This window comes from Tachypleus tridentatus, chromosome 8 (genome assembly GCF_004210375.1).
Source record: "Tachypleus tridentatus isolate NWPU-2018 chromosome 8, ASM421037v1, whole genome shotgun sequence".
Classification (NCBI taxonomy): Eukaryota; Metazoa; Arthropoda; class Merostomata; order Xiphosura; family Limulidae; genus Tachypleus; species Tachypleus tridentatus.
In genome coordinates this window covers 156,757,346-156,778,999 of record NC_134832.1, presented here as the reverse complement: position 1 = coordinate 156,778,999, position 21,654 = coordinate 156,757,346, and the positions used below count along the sequence as shown (strand labels likewise).

Sequence of the window (21,654 nt, the reverse complement as noted above, 5' to 3'; positions counted from 1 at the left end):
ATACATTTCTCACAAATAAATCTTTATGAATTACCAACCAACAAGAACTAAGTTGCACATAAGTGTTGTGTATTACATGTATCCTATTCAATAGTTATTATCACGCTTATTTAATTTTCAATATTGTATATTACACTTATCATATTCATTAGACATCGTGTGTTGCTATATATTCTTCAACATTATTATTTCTTTATACATTATACATCAGATTTGGTTGTTATATTTATCATAATCAATAATTAATATTCAGTGTTATTTACTCTTAAGTTTTATTATATACACACAATTCTACTATAACACATCTGATTCACAAGTACTCTAAAGACAAGTTTCAGAATGATATAACACATTCGACTGACACATACTCTAAAGAGAAGCCTCAGACTGATATAACACATCTGATTAACAAGTACTCTAACAAGAAGCCTCAGACTCTTATAACACATCATATTAGCTTAACCACTAACTGCTTCAGCCTACCTAGGTAAACCAAAAGCACCTAAAGACAACTGGAAGTGATGAGCTGCCATCCCATACATGGAAAGAATGCATCACAAGTCTCAACTGCTTACTTGTTTTTTAACGTTTGCTGTTAAAAATTAAATAAGAATGTTCAAATAATTCACTCTTTATTGTGGCAGAAAAATGTTTGTCTTTAAGAAGTTCAGAGATACACAATGTAATAGTTTTATAAAAGTTCATAAGTGGAAATAGACTCCTGAGCTTGGACTCAGGACAGTTTAGCTTAAGGTCTTAGGTTCAAGTCCAAACCAGAATTATATATTTGTTTATCTGGTTTGTGACTCAAAATTTAATGCTAGATAATTAATATGACTTGCAACATTTACTTAGCTTTCTCCCACGTCAGTGTACCATTACTATGTATGTACATTATTAGCTTTTTGTTTACATTGAAGCCTCACCATGGTGAGTTTAAAACATTTAAGTTTTATTTTCTGAAAAGTTCAATAAAGTATACCTTAAAATAAAAGTTTTAAAATGGTTCCATAAAGCTACACAAGAGGTACCTATGCAGAGGCTTATCTAAACTTTAATTGATAAATAATTGGAAAGAAAACTAAACAACAGTGCCCACCACCATCACTTAAGTTACTCTGTCTAACTGAAATATCAGATATGACTGTCAATGCACGTTTTTGCAGCAATGGGCTAGGAACCATAAATTCTCAGACATGCTAACCTCTAAGCAAGTTCCAGTCAAGTAATTAGGCACTAAACTTAAACCTTCATTTCAACTATTTCTGAAGGCCAAGTCTCAACCTGCATTATGAAATATTGTCTGCAATACTAAAGTCAGCATCTATGGAAGTTTTATAATTTTTTTCTTTATTTTTTTTCAGATTACCTATGGTATACACATCATTGAATAAAATCATTATAATAATAATAAAATAGCAAAACTTGTAACTACAACACTATATCAGTGTAAATGTCTAACAATAATCTAGAAACAGTTTTACCAGTTGTTAAGTCAATAAATCAAAAGATTTAATTTACTTACTAAAGAGTGAAACACAGATATATTATTGCATGTTCATTTCTTTAATGATTAATAACATTATTTCAAGTATAGACATATTTGAGGTTAATGCAGTCAATCAATATAATTTATTTGTTTTCACTTATAAAATACAGAGAGAAAAAACACACCAAAGTGCATATATAACTTATATTTTTGTTTATGCAAACTACTAATGTTTCTTAAAAGTTGAAAAGATTTCTAAGGAAAATCTGTAACAGTGATAACTGAAATAGATTTGTGAAGTTTACTGCCCTTGGCCACATTCTTCTGGTAATTACTATTAGATGAATCCGTTATTACTTGCTTTTTGTGACATCTGGAGAACAACCTTGAAAGTAGAGTTAGAATAGCGTCTGATATACTGAGTACCGAAAAACCTAGCCACATTCCTAGGTACCCCCCAAAGTAGCCAAAAAGTTCAATGTCCTAAAACAGATATGAAACAATGTGTAAATATGATTTGTATTTTCATTGATCTAACAAATCATTTATTTATACCTTAGAAATGAAAAAATGGAAATGAAGATGAATATTAAAATTGATAACAGTAGATAGTTAATTTTAGACTTAATAATATAGCAAATTTGTAATCATCTGAAAAAAATTATATTGTCTTACTTAAAGTGTCTTTATCAAATTAGATTTTTGTTATATCCTTTTGTTAGATAAACAATACTGTTTCATTAAAATAGAACTTAAAATATATTTATTTATAAATTTTAAAGGTATTGAAAATTCTGACAAAATATAAGAATTTCAATATAAAAATATATACAGTTTTGAATAATGTATATAAACAATTTAATAATCCCTCTAGAAACAAAGTTAAGTTTCCTTAACGCTTACTTCTAGTATCTAAAACCTATTTTATAATGTAGAAGAAGGCACTCAACCTGTGTATCTAAAAGCTAGAAATTTATCTCTATATGCAAAGCATAGAATTTCATCTGTAAACAAACATTTTGCTATAATGTACAACAACAGGAATATACTTTATAAAACTGAATTATCGTGGCAACAGATACCTGAAAACTTGGGTAATAACTGTAGATAAGACTCTCTGATTTGCTGGGATGTATTGAAACAAGTAGCAGCTGGTTCCTGAAACACAGTTTTTAACATGATTTGTGCACACTGTTGTATATATTTTTACATATCACATTTTAAATGAACTTTGAATATGTAAGTAATTGATTATGTCAAACTACAACTTATTTTAGTAAGTCTGAAATATAATGTCAAAGTTATTCAAACCATCTGATTCAGACACAGCACCAGCTGTACAAACAGTTTGGCAATGTGGTTCTTGGTCTAACAATCATTATACTAGACAAATATAGATGAGACACCAGATATGCAAATAGTTTGGTAATGCACTTTTTGGTCTAACAGTCAATATATTAGTCTATTACAGACATAACACTAGATGTACAAATAGTTTGGTAGTGCAATTATTGGTGTAACAATCATTATATTAGTTAATACACACACAACATCAGCTGTAAAATACTTTGCAATGTGTTTATTGGTCTAATAATCATTATAGTAGTCTAATACAGACACAACAGCACCTATATACATAACTCTGTGACTAGACTAATATAGACATGACACCACCTGTACACATAACTCTGTGATGTGCTTAACCTAACAATGACTGAAAGTGGAACTGCATTACACTTCATGTAATGAATGATACCTTGTTTTGATTATGTTAAAGATAATATTAAAACCACTTTTCTGGTTAACACCAGTTGCCAAACACCTGAATATTTAACTTTTACACATATATCTATTATCTAACAAGAGATCAGTAGAATAAACTTATACACATTTCTGTCATCTACCAACACACCAATAGAATAAATGTTTAACTTGTACATATTTATCTGTTATCTACAACAGATCACTAGGAGAAATGTTTAGCATGAAAACACATTTCTACAAATAAAATATAAAACACGTGAAATAAAAACAAACGATACAAAAATATTCTGTTATATACAACAGATCACTAAGAAAAATGTTTATCATGAAAACACGTTTCTGGAAATAAAATATGAAACATGTGAAATTAAAACAAACGATACAAAAATATTCTTACTTTATAAATTCGTCATCAATTTTTTCAGATGTGATTTTCTTTATTTCTTGTAGGCCATACAAAAGTATGACTTTAAGCTGAAATATTAAACCGATCATTAATTCTATACTCAACTGGCTTCACATTAGGTATAATTACAAAATATTAGAAAATATACGTGAAAACCACTCTTTTATTAACATCCCATATAAAATATTCTAACTATGAATTATACTCCCACTTTAAAATAGACTTAGTGTGTAAAATTAAAATAATTATATCTGACAATACTGAGGCTAAAACAACCTCAGTGTATGATCGTACCAGGTTTGTTTGTTGTTGTTTTAATTTCGCGCAAAGCTACACGAGGGTTATCTGCGCTAGCCGTCCCTAATTTAGCAGTGTAAGACTAGAGGAAAGGCAACTAGTCATCACCACCCACCGCCAACTCTTGGGCTATTCTTCTACCAACGAATAGTGGGATTGCTGTCACATTATAACACTCCCACGGCTGAAAGGGCATGTTTACTCCACAGGAATTCGAACCCGCGACCCTCAAATTACGAGTCGAGCGCCTAACCCCCTGGCCATGCTGGGATTACCAGGTTAGCAACTTACCACTTTCTGTATCTCATACTATGTTAGACCAAAGTACTAGGATTACCAGGTTAGCAACTTACCACTTTCTGTATCTCATACTATGTTAGACCAAAGTACTAGGATTACCAGGTTAGCAACTTACCACTTCTTGTATCTCATACTATGTTAGACCAAAGTACTCCATATTTTCAGTGTTCTACAAGACACGTACTTTACATACTGAATTTCAAGGTAATCCATTCAGAAACATACGAGTTATAAAATCTGCAATTTTTATTGTTTTGTTTTTCTTCGCGCGGAACTGGATTAGCAGATTCTTATTCTAGTTTTTTAAAAAATCATACATTTGAACGGTTATTAATCATTATTGATTGCCAACTTATGAATGCAAATTTGCTAATTTTTTTTTTTAATTTACCTAATTAAAATCGTTTAATATTGCATAGTAATACCAGTTAGCGTTAATAATCATGCGTCTGTACCATGTGCATGCGGAATGAGTACAACAGCTTCTAGTCGCTGTTTGTTGAACAACACTTTTGCCTGTCCGCTCTTTTTTTATTTTTTTCAGCCAAACTTTTTTCGGCTTATAATTCTTAGAGATATTCATACGAAATGAAATAGGCTTCTTTTAATATCTAGTGTTAACGTCTCACTATTAAATTGTATTCTACTTGAGTGACCAAAAATAAGTTATGAGTCGTATTTGCGACACAGACGCTAAGCAGTCAGATCAGGAAACTCAAAGTTCAGGAATAATTATCTTTAATTCAAAATAGTTAACTGAAAAAATGCAACAACTCAGCGATACCCACTAGGATTCTATTAGTTTGGCTGGGAGATTAATTGCAATCCCCAGCCTGTACAGCAGTAAGTCTATGGATTTACAACGCTAAAATAGGGGGTTCGATTTTCCTCGGTGGAGTCAGCAGATAGCCTAATAAGAAAACACACATATACAGATTAAGTACAACACTTTAAACGTTCTCACAGTTACAGGTGTGCGATATATTCAGCAACATATTACGCCTCCACCCTTGGACTTTCCGATACGCAACCAGAAAATATATTTTAGAATTAATACAAAAATTTGTGTTTAGGTTTCTAAATAAATTTCATCTAAATATGACGTTGCCAACCCTTCCAAACTACACGCGTATTGGGGGAAAATATATTGTCTTTAGAGCAGTTTTTATTGCTCGCTTTAAGCGATTTAGGTTCCAAGCTTAACTTCGCTAGATGTTGCAGATAGCTATAAACAAGTATTAAAAGATTCATAGAATGAACCATCAGGCAGATATTACAAAATAGAACGTTATCATTTTAACCTGCCTTTTCTTCTTCATTTGATAGAGGCCAGACCCTCGTTTCCTGTTCTATGACGTAGGTTACTTTTCTGAATAAAAGATACATAATAACTAATTACAACTGTATGTATTAAAACAAAACAATGTGTAAGAAATGAAACAAAAAATAATTACAGTATGAGTAACTAAAGTATAACACCGCTCTTAAATATATGGAACATTAAATTAACAAGTATAAAATAATATTTAAACATAATATAAGTCAAACTAGCAAGTACAGCACTGTTTTCAAACATTTGGTGACTTTTTATAACAATTATAAAACCCTTTTTCAACATTTGGTGATTTACACTAACAATTATAAAACCATTTTTCAACATTTGGTGATTTACACTAACAATTATAAAACCCTTTTTCAACATTTGGTGACTTACACTAACAATTATAAGACCCTTTTTCAACATTTGGTGACTTACAATAACAAATATAAAACCATTTTCAAACATTTGGTGACTTACAACAACAAATATAAAACCGTTTTCAAACATTTGGTGACTTACAATAACAAATATAAAACCGTTTTCAAGCATTTGGTGACTTACACTAACAATTATAAAACCCTTTTTCAACATTTGGTGACTTACAATAACAAATATAAAACCGTTTTCAAACATTTGGTGACTTACAACAACAAATATAAAACCGTTTTCAAACATTTGGTGACTTACAATAACAAATATAAAACCGTTTTCAAGCATTTGGTGACTTACACTAACAATTATAAAACCGTTTTCAAACATTTGATGACTTACAATAACAACTATAAAACCATTTTCAAACATTTGGTGACTTACAATAACAATTATAAAACCGTTTTCAAACAATTGGTGACTTACAATAACAATTATAAAACCGTTTTCAAACATTTGGTAAGTTAAACTAACAAGCATATCACCGTTACTACAGTGAACTGTACTTAATTTTTATAAATCTTATAACGACAGAAGTATAACAAAATTATACACTAACTTCTAGGAAAGCTATATTTAATCTTGGTATTCCATACATATTGTTATATGTAAATATCAAATATTTTTGTACTGTTAAAGGAATATTTTCTTGAGATAAAATTGCCCAATTAATAAAATGGACGATACTTATATTTCCTTATGTACAAAATGACGACACCTTCAAGAAGTTAAATTCTGCACATGACTTTTTGTGTTGTATTTAACGATAAATATGCGATCAAAATAAGAAACTAGTAACGTAAAAGTTGAAAATAATTTCCTATTGAGCCATCAAATACTGAAAAGGTTCATTAGCTATCTGTAATGATAAGTGTAAGAATATACTATTCACCAGATTAAATAAACCGAAAAAAGATCCACCAAAGTTACACATGAACGGATCACTTTTACTGACTACTACTTCTGCTAAATTTTTAGGATTAACTTATGATACCAAATCAACGTGGATACAACATACAAACAATATCCTGACTAGAATCTGGAAGAGAGAAAATTATGCAAGACGTCTTTCAGGTAAAAATCAAGGTACATCACCTGATAATATAATAAAATCTACAAAACATACATTAGACCTATAATAGAATATGCATCTCCTGCGTGGATAACCGAAACACAAAAACAATTACAGAAACTACAAAGAATACAAAATTCAGTTTTAACTTCAGCCTATAAAGTACCACGTAGCAACGTAGCACTTCATCCACATTCATGTACAAGTATGCAAATAGTCCTGAGTACCTCTCTCCTATAAATATATATTTAAGAAACGTAAATCAAGCTGGCCACCATGCACTAGACGTGATAAACATAGTCCTAACTACCTCTTTCCTATAAATATATATTTAAGAAACATAAATCAAGCTGACCACCATGCACTAGACGTGATAAACATAGTCCTAACTACCTCTCTCCTATAAATATATATTTAAGAAACATAAGTCAAGCTGGCCAACACGCACTAGATGCTTAAAACTAGTATTAATTTATTTTACCTTTTTATTTTATTTTTTCCTTTCTTTTTATTTTACTTTATTTTATTTTTCCGATAAATATATAAGGAATATATATATATATATAAGTGGAAAAAAGAAAAAAAACATATATACGAATAAAAGTAAAAAATAAATAATTAATGAAATAAAAGTAAAAAGAAAGGAATCAAGACAATACATGGGCATTGCCCTGAAAAGGGCCGGAATATTGTGGGATACTTTGGCCCAAAACCACTACAATAACAACAAATTCTTACAAAGGCTGGAGTACTGTGGGATACTTTGGCCCAAAACCACTACAATAACAACAAATTCTTACAAGGGCCGGAATACTGTGGGATACTGTGGCCCCAAACCACTACAATAACAACTAATTATTACAAGGGCTGGAATACTGTGGGATACTGTGGCCCAAAACCACTACAATAACAACAAATTCTTACAAGGGTTGGAATACTGTGGGATACTGTGGCCCCAAACCACTACAATAACAACAAATTCTTACAAGGGCCGGGGTATTGTGGGATACTGTGGCACAAAACCACTACAATAACAACAAATTCTTACAAGGGTCGGAATACTGTGGGATACTGTGGCCCGAAACCACTACAATAACAACAAATTCTTACAAGGGCCGGGGTATTGTGGGATACTGTGGCACAAAACCACTACAATAACAACAAATTCTTACTAGTAGCCGACATGAAAGCTAGGAATGGAGGAAGAGGTCTTGTGCACCTGACCCACCTGGGTATTTAAAAATTAAACATAACCAAATACCCACAAAGAAGAAGCGAAGGATGATGTCATCTAGCGGCTAACCTACTAACTACTTATACACTGGTTAAAACGAAGTCAGTTACTATCATGACAAAAAGGAACACATTAGCAACTGTCGGCGTTAATCCCCTAGGTTTACCTTCAGAATATTAAAAGAGAACATGATTTATAAAAAAAAAAAAACTTATACTTTTCCTGACTTTATTTTTGCTATATTTTCAATTTTATTTAAATTTTACGAGTATCTTCATTTAAGCCCTAGTGTCTCAGCACTAGGAATCGGGTTTTTATACACGTAGTGGGCACAATACAGATAGCCTAATTCGTACCTATGTCTTTAACTAAGAACAAATGAAACATTTTATGTCATGGTTTAGCTCCCATATTTAATAGTTGAACGATATTAATGCAACACCACTGTAGAGATGTTAGGGCATAACCTAGAATTTTAAAATATTTTTTGGTGAAATACAAAATTTTAAGTCACCTTACCATTATTTAATGTAGCTTCATTAAGTCAGGCTCTATCTCGGTATCCAGTAGCATCAACATCTGTTTAACTCCCAAGATGGTGAGGTATATGGCAGATATCTATGGCTAGAAACCTTATGGTGAGGTATATGGCACATATCTATGGCTAGAAACCTTATGATGAGGTATATGGCAGGTATCTATGGCTAGAAACCTTATCTTGATGAAACACTAATAAGTTGGCGTCGTTTTTCCACAAAGATCTTTCTCGATTCGTTATGGTACGTGGGTTCTGCCTTGTGACTTTGCCTCCCAAGGCTGAGACACCAGTTGTTATATGAATATTTGGCATAGGAAAAACTGTTACATATTTTCCTCAAACCAAACACATTTCGCTGGTATAACACTACCTTCGTAAAACCAGACAATGTAAATTGTAATTCTAACGCATTCCTTTCCCCTGTAACGACTTAATATTGACTGTGGTTGTTGCGTGATTTCCTGAATGAATATTCTTTAATATAACCTATTCAAACCTATAGTTTAAAAATAAGCTTCATCGGAGCATGTTTTACTTATTACCAAAACTAAATAACTGTTTAATGGCTTAGCTAATATTACAACTAATTATTTGTATACTAACTTCCACTTAGTATTTAACATCATATTAGTAATAACATTATTAACTGCTCATTGAAGTTTAATAATAACACAAACTAAATGTTTAGTAACTACATCACTCAGCTTGGTGTAAACAGTTTTTCTTACCTACACGGTTGTCGACAGACACCTTTACAATAATAACACAAACTAAATGTTTAGTAACTACATCACTCAGCTTGGTGTAAACAGTTTTTCTTACCTACACGGTTGTCGACAGACACCTTTACAGTGGTGCAGAAAATTCAACTCTTTCAAGACTTTTTTATAGCATTTGTAAGAAGTTCCTGTTGATTTGAAAAAATATTAAAAGTTAGATGAACAAAGTTTTTATATGAACATGCGAGCTACTATCATAACAAAATATGACCGGTTACTTTTGTGGCCTTATCTGTGTTAATTTTTATCGTCTTCTGAACAGTCTGTTTATCTCAGTTGTGACGAGTGCATTCTTAATATTTCACTAAGTATTCCCTTTAGAAAGAAATCAGCAACACAAGTTATCAATTGTTTTTATTTATTTATTAGTATATTAAAATTACCTTACACACCATTCCTATTTTACGCGTTTTCTTTGCTGTATACATATTTGGTTAGACTTAATTCAACTGAAAATCATGTGCTTTTGTGACGTCCTATTTACTCTTAGGCCTTATATATATATATTATAGTCTTAAATCTACATAATCATAACTGTAACTGAACAGCCAGAAGATGGATTGGTTGCAACAATTAGGGATGACCTTGAGCTAACATCTGGCGCGCATTCGTACAGCGATTATCTCGACCTTTAAGAATGCAACATGCTAGAGTTGGGGCAGCGTCTATTGTCAGCCGCAATTATACGAATATGAAGTTTACAGCTTAATTATTGCTCAAAAAATGTCACCTTATAATCGGTCCAATACGGCAGTTACCATGTATAAAGCTATTTTTAAGCACAACCATACTACCATCAAAGTCAGCTGCTTTCCCACCAAAAGCCCGACCAGCCTGTTCTCTGTTTTCCTGCAAGGTGTTGACACATCTATCCAACCTAGCGAAATCAAGCTAGCCTTGGAAAGCCAATACAAGATTGATATATATACTATTCATAGTATAGAAGTCTACTCAATCCACCAGGTTCATGAAGATCGTAACTACTACTAACCAAACTGCTCATCATGTTTTACATAACGGGTGCTACTACCATATATTTCACTTTACTGCCGAACGTCCTTACTGCCGTCCCGCCAATTCCCGAACCTCTAAACCCTCAAGACCACAACCTGAAGTGAACCTACCGAATCACCGTCTAATCAACAATCATACAAGAACAACAAGCCTGGTTATCACTCTCCCGTGAAACCGTCAATAAGCACAACATCTACCAAGAGAAATGCCCACTCTCAGACTAAGGACTACATGACCTCTGAACAACAAGACGAAGAACAACAACCAATTCACTCAAGCGCCATTCAACATCCCAATTCTAAAAACTTCAGCCCAAACGCAAACCATGCGTTCTGATAATACTACTATAAAAGACAAGCAACCCACCAACTCTCAAGGCAGAGTACCCAGAAGACATAAATCTCACCAGACAATAGAGAAACCAAATGATAACTCAGTATTGGATGCACAACCACAATACCTGCGTCCCCCTTCACGACGACAACCCATATTTTCGAAACCTAAATCAACACAACCATGTGCAGAGGGTCACGAGCACGACATTACTGTCCAGAAAATTGATGAAGAAACGCGAATATTCGCTGAATAGTTTTTCTCCCAACTCTGTCTATTTGTTTTACCCCAGCTATTATCATTATGTGATGATCGAACTCAGTTTTCCCCAGCTATTATGATTATGTGATGATCGAACTCAGTTTTCCCCAGCTATTATCATTATGTGATGATCTAACTCAGCTTTACCCAGCTATTTTCATTATGTGATGATCTAACTCAGCTTTACCCAGCTATTATCATTATGTGATGCTCTAACTCAGCTTTACCCAGCTATTATCATTATGTGATGATCTAACTCAGCTTTACCCAGCTATTATCATTATCTAATGATCTAACTCAGCTTTCCCCAACTATTGTCATTATTTGATGATCTAACTCAGCTTTCCCCAGCTATTATCATTATGTGATGATCTAACTCAGCTTTCCTTAGCTATTATCATTATGTGATGATCTAACTCAGTTTTACCCAGCAATTATCATTATCTAATGATCTAACTCAGTTTTCCCCAGCTACCCAGGGCACGTTCAGGGTAGATTATTCGGTGCCCTGAACGTGAAAGTGGGTTTTTCTCGGGGTACTCCCGTTTCCCCCCCACAGCAAAATTTTGGGTATTTCTTTACCCAGGCCCGGAAAAAAGGTCCGTTATCCTGTGTCAATGCTGTTCCTGCATCTTTCTACATTTCTTTAATTCATGTAGCATCTGAATTAACCTGTTTCATATATAGCTCGTTCTTCTTGTTCTCCTCTGGCTCATCTGATTTAATTCATGTAACATCTACATTAATCTGATTCATATATAACTCGTTCTTCCTATTCTCCTCTGGCTCATCTGATTTAATTCATGTAGCATCTGAATTAACCTGTTTCATTTATAGCTCGTTCTTCCTGTTCTCCTCTGGCTCATCTGATTTAATTCATGTAACATCTACATTAATCTGATTCATATATAACTCGTTCTTCCTATTCTCCTCTGGCTCATCTGATTTAATTCATGTAGCATCTGAATTAACCTGTTTCATTTATAGCTCGTTCTTCCTGTTCTCCTCTGGCTCATCTGATTTAATTCATGTAACATCTACATTAATCTGTTTCATATATAGCTCGTTCTTCCTGTTCTCCTCTGGCTCATCTGATTTAATTCATGTAACATCTGCATTAATCTGTTTCATATATAGCTCGTTCTTCCTATTCTCCTCTGGCTCATCTGATTTAATTCATGTAGCATCTACATTAATCTGTTTCATATATAGCTCGTTCTTCCTATTCTCCTCTGGCTCATCTGATTTAATTCATGTAACATCTGCATTAATCTGTTTCATATATAGCTCGTTCTTCCTGTTCTCCTCTGGCTCATCTGATTTAATTCATGTAGCATCTACATTAATCTGTTTCATATATAGCTCGTTCTTCCTGTTCTCCTCTGGCTCATCTGATTTAATTCATGTAACATCTGCATTAATCTGTTTCATATATAGCTCGTTCTTCCTATTCTCCTCTGGCTCATCTGATTTAATTCATGTAGCATCTACATTAATCTGTTTCATATATAGCTCGTTCTTCCTGTTCTCCTCTGGCTCATCTGATTTAATTCATGTAGCATCTACATTAATCTGTTTCATATATAGCTCGTTCTTCCTGTTCTCCTCTGGCTCATCTGATTTAATTCATGTAACATCTACATTAATCTGTTTCATATATAGCTCGTTCTTCCTGTTCTTAACTGGTCTTCATTGCAACTACATCCGATTAACCCCAAGTCGACTACTAGAAATCAACCAAGAAATAAACAAACCAAGCTTTTACCTTACTCTTCAAAATGACTTTAACCTTACAACACGTTTGGGGCTGAAGAGAAACAAAAGTTTGTGAGCGCCACAGGTTTGCCTTTGGGGTTTCCCTTTCAAAGGTCTTTAAAACCTAAACGACTACCAAGTTTTTAATAAAAATTTTAAGCACTTTATTTTCATCTGTGCTCTGCTTACCATGGTAACGAAATCTGGTTTGTAGCATTATAAGCCTGTAGATATATCATGTGCAACTGGAGAGCTACCACGTACAACTGGAGAGCTATTTTTAGCAATGTCTAAATAATATTCACATGCTGTATATAATATTCGAGTATAGTTTACTATTTTAAAAATGGATATGAAAATTAACATGAACATTTAGGAGTATAGTTCAATCATTAAAATGGTATGAAAATTAAAATGAAATCCTAACTTTAAATCGTCAAGTTTGTATGTCCTGCATCTAACATCACTTTAATAAAGTATCTTTTTTCAAAATATTTCAGCAGAACATTTAAAACATTGACTTAAAATAAACAGTTGTCACTGTGTGATACTAGGTTGTTAGATTTTAAACATATGTATGTAAGAAGCAAGAGCCGGGACAGAGAACGCTACACGTGTATGATTTCAAAACGAGTATAACCCAATATAAAACACGATTTATATGTAGATTGAACTGGACTTCCCTTGAACTTAGGCATGGAAATTAAACAGTTTTTCGGTTTTGGTTTGATTTGTTTTGAATTCGCGCAAAGCTACACGAGGGCTATCTGCGCTAGCTGTCCCTAATTTAGCAATGTAAGACTAGAGGGAAAGCAGCTAGTGGTCACCACCCACCGCCAACTCTTGGGCTACTCTTTTACCAACGAATAGTGGGATTGACCGTAACATTATAACGCCCCCACGGCTGAAAAGGCGAGCATGTTTCATGGGACGGAATGCGAACCCGCGACTCTTGGATTACGAGTCGAATGCCTTAGCCACCTGGCTATGCTGGTCCATTTGAAATAGACTTGGCCAACTTATAAGCGACCTTTCCTATATTTGTCAATTACCCATTATATGCAGTCGTCTGAATATATAACGACACTGATTAAAAGTATTATGACGTATTTAAAATGATTATGCATTTGTTTAAAATGAAACATCATATATTATAGATGTTTATGTACATATAAATTTGAATTAAATAGATCTTTCATTTTGTAAATTATTCTAAGTCGGCTGACCAGTCTCAACATATGACTGTTTTGCTGTATGTTGGGCACAGTATAAAATAATTGTACCCTAACTGAAAAGTCTCTTAAAATATTGAGAATATACAGTTAGTGTTTTGTATTACTATATAGAGTGAAACAATTACGTTTACTGACTTAATTTTCTATGGCACACAAAAATTCAAGTTAAAGTATGGTGAACGTTAAATATATATGTGTGTAGTATATCATTATGTAGAGTCTGAACCATTCATAATTAACATTAAACTTAATGTAAATAAATAACGATAAATCTCTATTAGAGTGTTTTGTCATTTCCAATAAAAACTTCTTGAACCTACACGTTTCTCTGACATCATAAATATCAATATATAGTTAGTGTAAACATCATTCATGAATAGATTTCTAGAAACGTGTATCTAACTGAATATAAAAGTTTACTTAACTGAAATCGTCAATAAACATTTATTGTTTTGCAAAGTGAACATTAAATTTATGTAGTTTATTTTAAATATTATATATAGAGTAAATACATAGATAGCAATAGTATATTATAATTGACTTATATTTTAATAAAAGTTTTCCGTGGGTTCAAATGAAACTGTTATCTGCTTTAGCTAATACTAAAGGTAAAAAATGTTTATAAGCCTATTATTCTGTTCTGTATGTTTTATAAATCCAAACCCGATATTGGCCTTGAATATCAAATATGTCAGACTAATCAAACTGCACTTTCTATTTTATCCCCTCCGGGCCCGGCATGGCCAGGTGGTTAAGGCGTTCGACTCGTAATCTGAGACGCACGGGTTCGAATCCCTGTCGCATCAAACATGCTCGCCCTTTCAGCAATGAGGGCGTTATAAAGTTACGGTTAATCCCACTTTTCGTTGGTAAAAGAGTAGCCCAAGAGTTGGCAGTGAGTGGTGATTACTAACTGCCTTTCCTCTAGTCTTAAACTTCAAAATTAGGTAACCCTCGTGCAGTTTTGCGCGAAATTCAAAAACAAACAAACAAACAATTCCCTCCTCCTACCTCCTTAGAAAAAGGATGTTACACTTCCAATGTAGAAGAAACTTCAGTTCTCAAAGATTTATGAAAAACTGGTAAGTGCCACTGTTCTATAACTAAGTAATACATTTATTGTATAGCACAATGATTTGCTGCAGAGTTTGTGAACAAATGTCACCTATATTTTGTATGTTAATTCAGTCAGTATATTTACAAAAACATTAGGTATGACATAATCCTGTTTGTTGTTGTTGTTTTTTATTTCGCGCAAAGCTACACGAGTGCTATCTGCGCTAGCCGTTCGTAATTTAGCAGTGTAAAACTAGAGGGAAAGCAGCTAGTCATCACCACCCACCGCCAACTCTTAGGGTACTCTTTTACTAATGAATAGTGGGAATGGTCGTAACTTTATAACGCCCCCACGGCTGAAAGGGCGAGCACGTTTGGTGCGTCTCGGATTACGAGTCGAACGCCTTAACCCACCTGGCCATGCTGGGCTTCATAATTCTTTCATGACAAATACTTGTAAATTATTTATGTTGTTCCAGTGAATGTGTGATAAAAACAGACATGTGTCACTGTTATAATAGTTTTATCATTAATTATACTTTAGGGCATCAAGTGTTTAAACACATTGAAAACAACTTTTCTTAGTATATGTAAAGCACCATCCACCTTTGTAAAACAATTGCATATGAATTATTTTGTCAAGTTATTTGAATATCATAAAGTCAAACTGATGCAACAGTAAATATTAAATCATTGCATGATGTTTAAATAACTGTCTTTTTCTGGACTGTTTACCTATAAATGTAATTAAATATAGAACTAAGTAACTAATAATAACTAATGACTGGTAGCTAATAATAATAATAAACTAATAATAATAATAACTAAAGACTGGTAACTAATAATAATAATAAACTAATAATAATAATAACTAAAGACTGGTAACTAATAATAATAATAAACTAATAATAACTAATAATAATAATAAACTAATAATAACTAATAATAATAATAAACTAATAACAACTAATAATAATAATAAACTAATAATAACTAATAATAATAATAAACTAATAACAACTAATAATAATAATAAACTAATAATAACTAATAACTAATAACAATAATGAACTAATAATAATAATAAATTATAATAACTAATAATAATAATAAACTAATAATAGTAATAAACTAATAATAACTAGTAAGTAATAATAATAATAAACTATTAATAACTAATAACTAGTAACTAATAATAATAATACACTAATAATAACTAATAACTAGTAAGTAATAATAATAGTAAACTAATAATAACTAATAACTAGTAACTAATAATAATAATAAACTAATAATAACTAATAACTAGTAACTAATAACGAACTAGTACAAATATTCTCTTTCAAGACGATTTACAAATAAATGATCAAGATGTGTAAATTAATGACTAAGTATTCCTATCTGTATCTGGATCCCACAAAGATTGTTATAATGTGTTTATGATTTTGTTGTAAAACTATTCATGCAAATACTTCCTTAATTAACAGATGTGTCTTTTATTTCGATCAGATTAGAAAATATTTATTATTAGAAAATTAATAAATTATTAACAAAAAATACTTTATCCAAATTTGTTTCTAATATACGAGATCTGTTCAAAAAATACGTGGACTGTTTGAATTGCGTGGCTCCAGTTGGTTCCAGGGGAATCCGCTTGGTGTCGCTAGGTTCGCACATATCAGCTGATTACGACGCCATTTCCCGATTGCAGATATCTTCATTTGTGTATTAGCTACGCAATTTTAAGTGAAGTGCGATTTTTTCGTTTGGCGGATTTCAGAATGAATGACCTGAAGGAGCAACGACCATTCAAACTGCAGTGTTGAATAATCACGAAATTATTTTCTATCAATTTCAGTCAACACGATAAAGGATAAAATAGAATGAACAACCTCGGTTTGGGTTGTGGATCAAGGTTTGAGGTGTTTCTGCATCTTAATTATAAAAGAGGAAGTATTACCGCTATTTGGTTAAAAGTAGTTGTGTGGTTAGAGGATGCTACTAATTGGCTGCTTTGTAGCTGTATGGTCAGAGGATGCTACTAATTGGCTGCTTTGTAGCTGTATGGTCAGAGGATGCTACTAATTGACTGCTTTGTAGCTGTATGGTCAGAGGATGCTACTAATTAGCTGCTTTGTAGCTGTATGGTCAGAAGATGCTACTAATTGGCTGCTTTGTAGCTGTATGGTCAGAGGATGCTACTAATTGGCTGCTTTGTAGCTGTATGGTCAGAGGATGCTACTAATTGGCTGCTTTGTAGCTGTATGGTCAGAGGATGCTACTAATTAGCTGCTTTGTAGCTGTATGGTCAGAGGATGCTACTAATTGGCTGCTTTGTAGCTGTATGGTCAGAGGATGCTACTAATTGACTGCTTTGTAGCTGTATGGTCAGAGGATGCTACTAATTGGCTGCTTTGTGGCTGTATGGTCGGAGGATGCTACTAATTAGCTGCTTTGTAGCTGTATGGTCAGAGGATGCTACTAATTAGCTGCTTTGTAGCTGTATGGTCAAAGGATGCTACTAATTGGCTGCTTTGTAGCTGTATGGTCAGAGGATGCTACTAATTGACTGCTTTGTAGCTGCATGGTCAGAGGATGCTACTTATTGGCTGCTTTGTAGCTGCATGGTCAGAGGATGCTACCTATTGGCTGCTTTGTAGCTGCATGGTCAGAGGATGCTACTAATTGGCTGCTTTGTAGCTGTATGGTCAGAGGATGCTACTATTTGGCTGCTTTCTATCTGGACTATATTTCTAAATTAGGAAAGTTTAGCTTATAAGTCCTACGTAGAGCAGTTCAGTTTTCCAATACCAAATTGTGAATTTTGATAAACTCTTACAGCAATATTAAAGTGACATGATATTTTATCTAATAATAAAGACTTAGGATTTCAAATATTTTTTAACAGGAGAACCAGCGATCAGTGTAAAGATAGAAGTAGTTACTCAAAATGTCAAAATATCTTTAAAAATTAGATTTAAAGCTTCGAAAGCTGGAGGCGTAATATATTTTTTTTTTTATTCATTTCTAAGTTTCAATATTGGAAATGGACTCAAATATTTCAAAATCACAACAACTCTAATCAACTTTGATTATCCATATAGTTTTTTTACAATGTTACCCTGTCGTCTGGGGTGGAGACTTTTGTTGAAGTTACTTTATTTATGGGAGTTAAGACATTAAAAGTGGCAGCAACTCCTTTTGGTATATCTGCCTACATAGTGAAGTGAACCAATATCATAAAACTTATCTGTACACTAAACAGCCTGGATGAACTTGTAGAATATAAGTTATGTCAAGTAATGACCATTACATGTACAAGATGATCTTTCTTAGAATTTGCTAATCAACTGTTCATGAACTAAACATGTATTTCAGGAAAAGACTTCATGACTCCAGTTTAAAATTGAAAAGAAATCATCTTCAGGCCAACAACTCACAAACAGAACACAGTACAAGTTGTCCCACCTCTAACTCACCACAAAACAAGTTATCCAGGAATCAGATTGTTAGGAGCACCATAGGATCAAGATTTCATGTCATATATAATAGCTGTTTGTTTTTTGAATTTCGCACAAAGCTACTCGAGTGCTATCTGTGCTAGCCGTCCCTAATTTTGCAGTGTAAGACTAGAGGGAACGCAGCTAGTCATCACCACCCACTGCCAACTCTTGGGCTACTCTTTTACCAACGAATAGTAGGATTGACCGTCGCATTATAACGCGAAAGGCAAATATGTTTGGCGCGACGGGGATGCGAACCCGCGAATTACGAGTCGCACGCCTTAACGCGCTTGGCCATGCCGAGCCGTCATATATAATAATAAATAAATACATTCATGGCTGGAATGCAATATCTTTCAATATCATCTTCTTGACTGTAGTTCAATGATAGTATATGGAAACATGACTAGTAATGTATGGGAGGACAGAATTATTGCTAGACTGTATATATCGACAATATTGGACACAGTGAGATTTCTCACATAAAAAACGACCACACGTTGTACAGTGATATGAGAATATGCCTTGAGATCATGAATCGATGAAAAAAGGTTCTTGATATAAATAACCTCCTTGAACATTATGCCTTAACCTATCAAATAAAAACCAGACGGCTTCGAATTGTGCTGGGTAAAAGTAATGCAGGGTCCTTCATAATGTCATTTCCTGACTAGTCACAACAAATGAGGACCATATCAGTGATATGGAAGTCCTAAATGTTTCTATTTCTCACCAAGTACTATTTTTTTAATATGCAGGATTAGTCGGCCCTCTCTTATGACCACTATTAATTGGAAGGCATTCATTCTCACTGGGATATAGCTAATGATGCATTACCAATTACATTTATTAACAGTACTAGCTGAATACATTCATACTTAATTCTATAATTTTTTTCTAATTTCAGTCCTGCAACTCTAGATATAGAAGAATATTAAAGAATGATGAACAATCAACTATGGTCTTTAATATTCTGTAAAAGTTTTTAATTAAATAACGAAAAGAAATGTGAAGAATAAAATAAAAATAAGCTTATTTACATTTTATACTTTCCAGAAATTAAACTCTTACTTTGAAAGTTATTATCCAATGGAAATTCTGTTATCTTCTATAAAGTTATAAATGTCACACTATTCACTAAGGACAAAATAATGTAAACTTAATAAAGGTGTGCTAAGTTACAATTTCGATAACAACAACTTCACGAAAAAAAAAAAAAATTTCTATTCTTAATATGAAATATAATTTTTATTTAAAAACACTTAAAGTAAAAGTACATTTTAAATTTTTTTCCTTATAACAAAAAAGAAGTATTATTTTTCAAATGATCTACTTTACCTTTTGTTTTCATTCCCATTTTATACTGCGATTCTATAGAAAATGGAGATGAATCAACACATAAACTTCCACACTCCTTGTAAGTTACATTTGCTACGCATTCCAAAACGCACAACTAAGTAGAAAAAGTATATCATACATTAACTTAAAAAAAAACACTCTGATAGCACATATAGCATTACTAACAATGATAACATACAACACAACTAACAGTACTTACATACAACACAACTAACAGTACTTACATACAATAAATATAATAACATACAACACAGCAAAGAATAATAACATGCAATAAATTTCATAACATACAAACAAAAACAATACTTACATGCAATAAATTTGATAATATGCAACTTAACTAACAATACTTACAGACAATAAATGTAATAACATACAATAACTTTTAAAATATATAACACTACTACCAACACTCACACACAACACCTCTCATACAATACGACATAACTAACAATACTTACAGACAATAAATGTAATAACATACAATAACTTTAAAATATATAACACTACTACCAACACTCACACACAACACCTCTCATACAATACGACATAACTAACAATACTTACAGACAATAAATGTAATAACATACAATAACTTTTAAAATATATAACACTACTACCAACACTCACACACAACACCTCTCATACAATACGACATAACTAACAATACTTACAGACAATAAATGTAATAACATACAATAACTTTTAAAATATATAACACTACTACCAACACTCACACACAACACCTCTCATACAATACGACATAACTAACAATACTTACAGACAATAAATGTAATAACATACAATAACTTTTAAAATATATAACACTACTACCAACACTCACACACAACACCTCTCATACAATACGACATAACTAACAATACTTACAGACAATAAATGTAATAACATACAATAACTTTTAAAATATATAACACTACTACCAACACTCACACACAACACCTCTCATACAATACGACATAACTAACAATACTTACAGACAATAAATGTAATAACATACAATAACTTTTAAAATATATAACACTACTACCAACACTCACACACAACACCTCTCATACAATACGACATAACTAACAATACTTACAGACAATAAATGTAATAACATACAATAACTTTAAAATATATAACACTACTACCAACACTCACACACAACACCTCTCATACAATACGACATAACTAACAATACTTACAGACAATAAATGTAATAACATACAATAACTTTTAAAATATATAACACTACTACCAACACTCACACACACCTCTCATACAATACGACATAACTAACAATACTTACAGACAATAAATGTAACAACATACAATAACTTTTAAAATATATAACACTACTACCAACACTCACACACAACACCTCTCATACAATACGACATAACTAACAATACTTACAAACAACAGCTCTCACACAATAATACAACATTATTAGCAATACTAAGAGATAACAGCTCTCATACAACACAGAATAACTAACAATATTTA

At 32.5% G+C, this 21,654-nt stretch overlaps 1 protein-coding gene across 1 annotated transcript in view; it reads right to left on the bottom strand.

Annotated features, from left to right (window-relative positions):
- Positions 1 to 1,467: 1,467 nt before the first annotated feature.
- LOC143224337 (epithelial sodium channel subunit gamma-2-like) overlaps positions 1,468 to 21,654 on the bottom strand; it is a 58,338-nt gene continuing 38,151 nt past the window's right edge. The window contains exons 8-13 of the mRNA XM_076452727.1: positions 20,125 to 20,239; positions 9,673 to 9,757; positions 5,562 to 5,625; positions 3,651 to 3,727; positions 2,572 to 2,647; positions 1,468 to 1,972 (exon numbers count right to left, since the gene is read on the bottom strand). Coding sequence (XP_076308842.1) covers positions 1,745 to 1,972; positions 2,572 to 2,647; positions 3,651 to 3,727; positions 5,562 to 5,625; positions 9,673 to 9,757; positions 20,125 to 20,239 — 645 coding nt within the window. The 3' untranslated portion in view covers positions 1,468 to 1,744. The remainder of the gene's footprint in view (positions 1,973 to 2,571; positions 2,648 to 3,650; positions 3,728 to 5,561; positions 5,626 to 9,672; positions 9,758 to 20,124; positions 20,240 to 21,654) is intronic.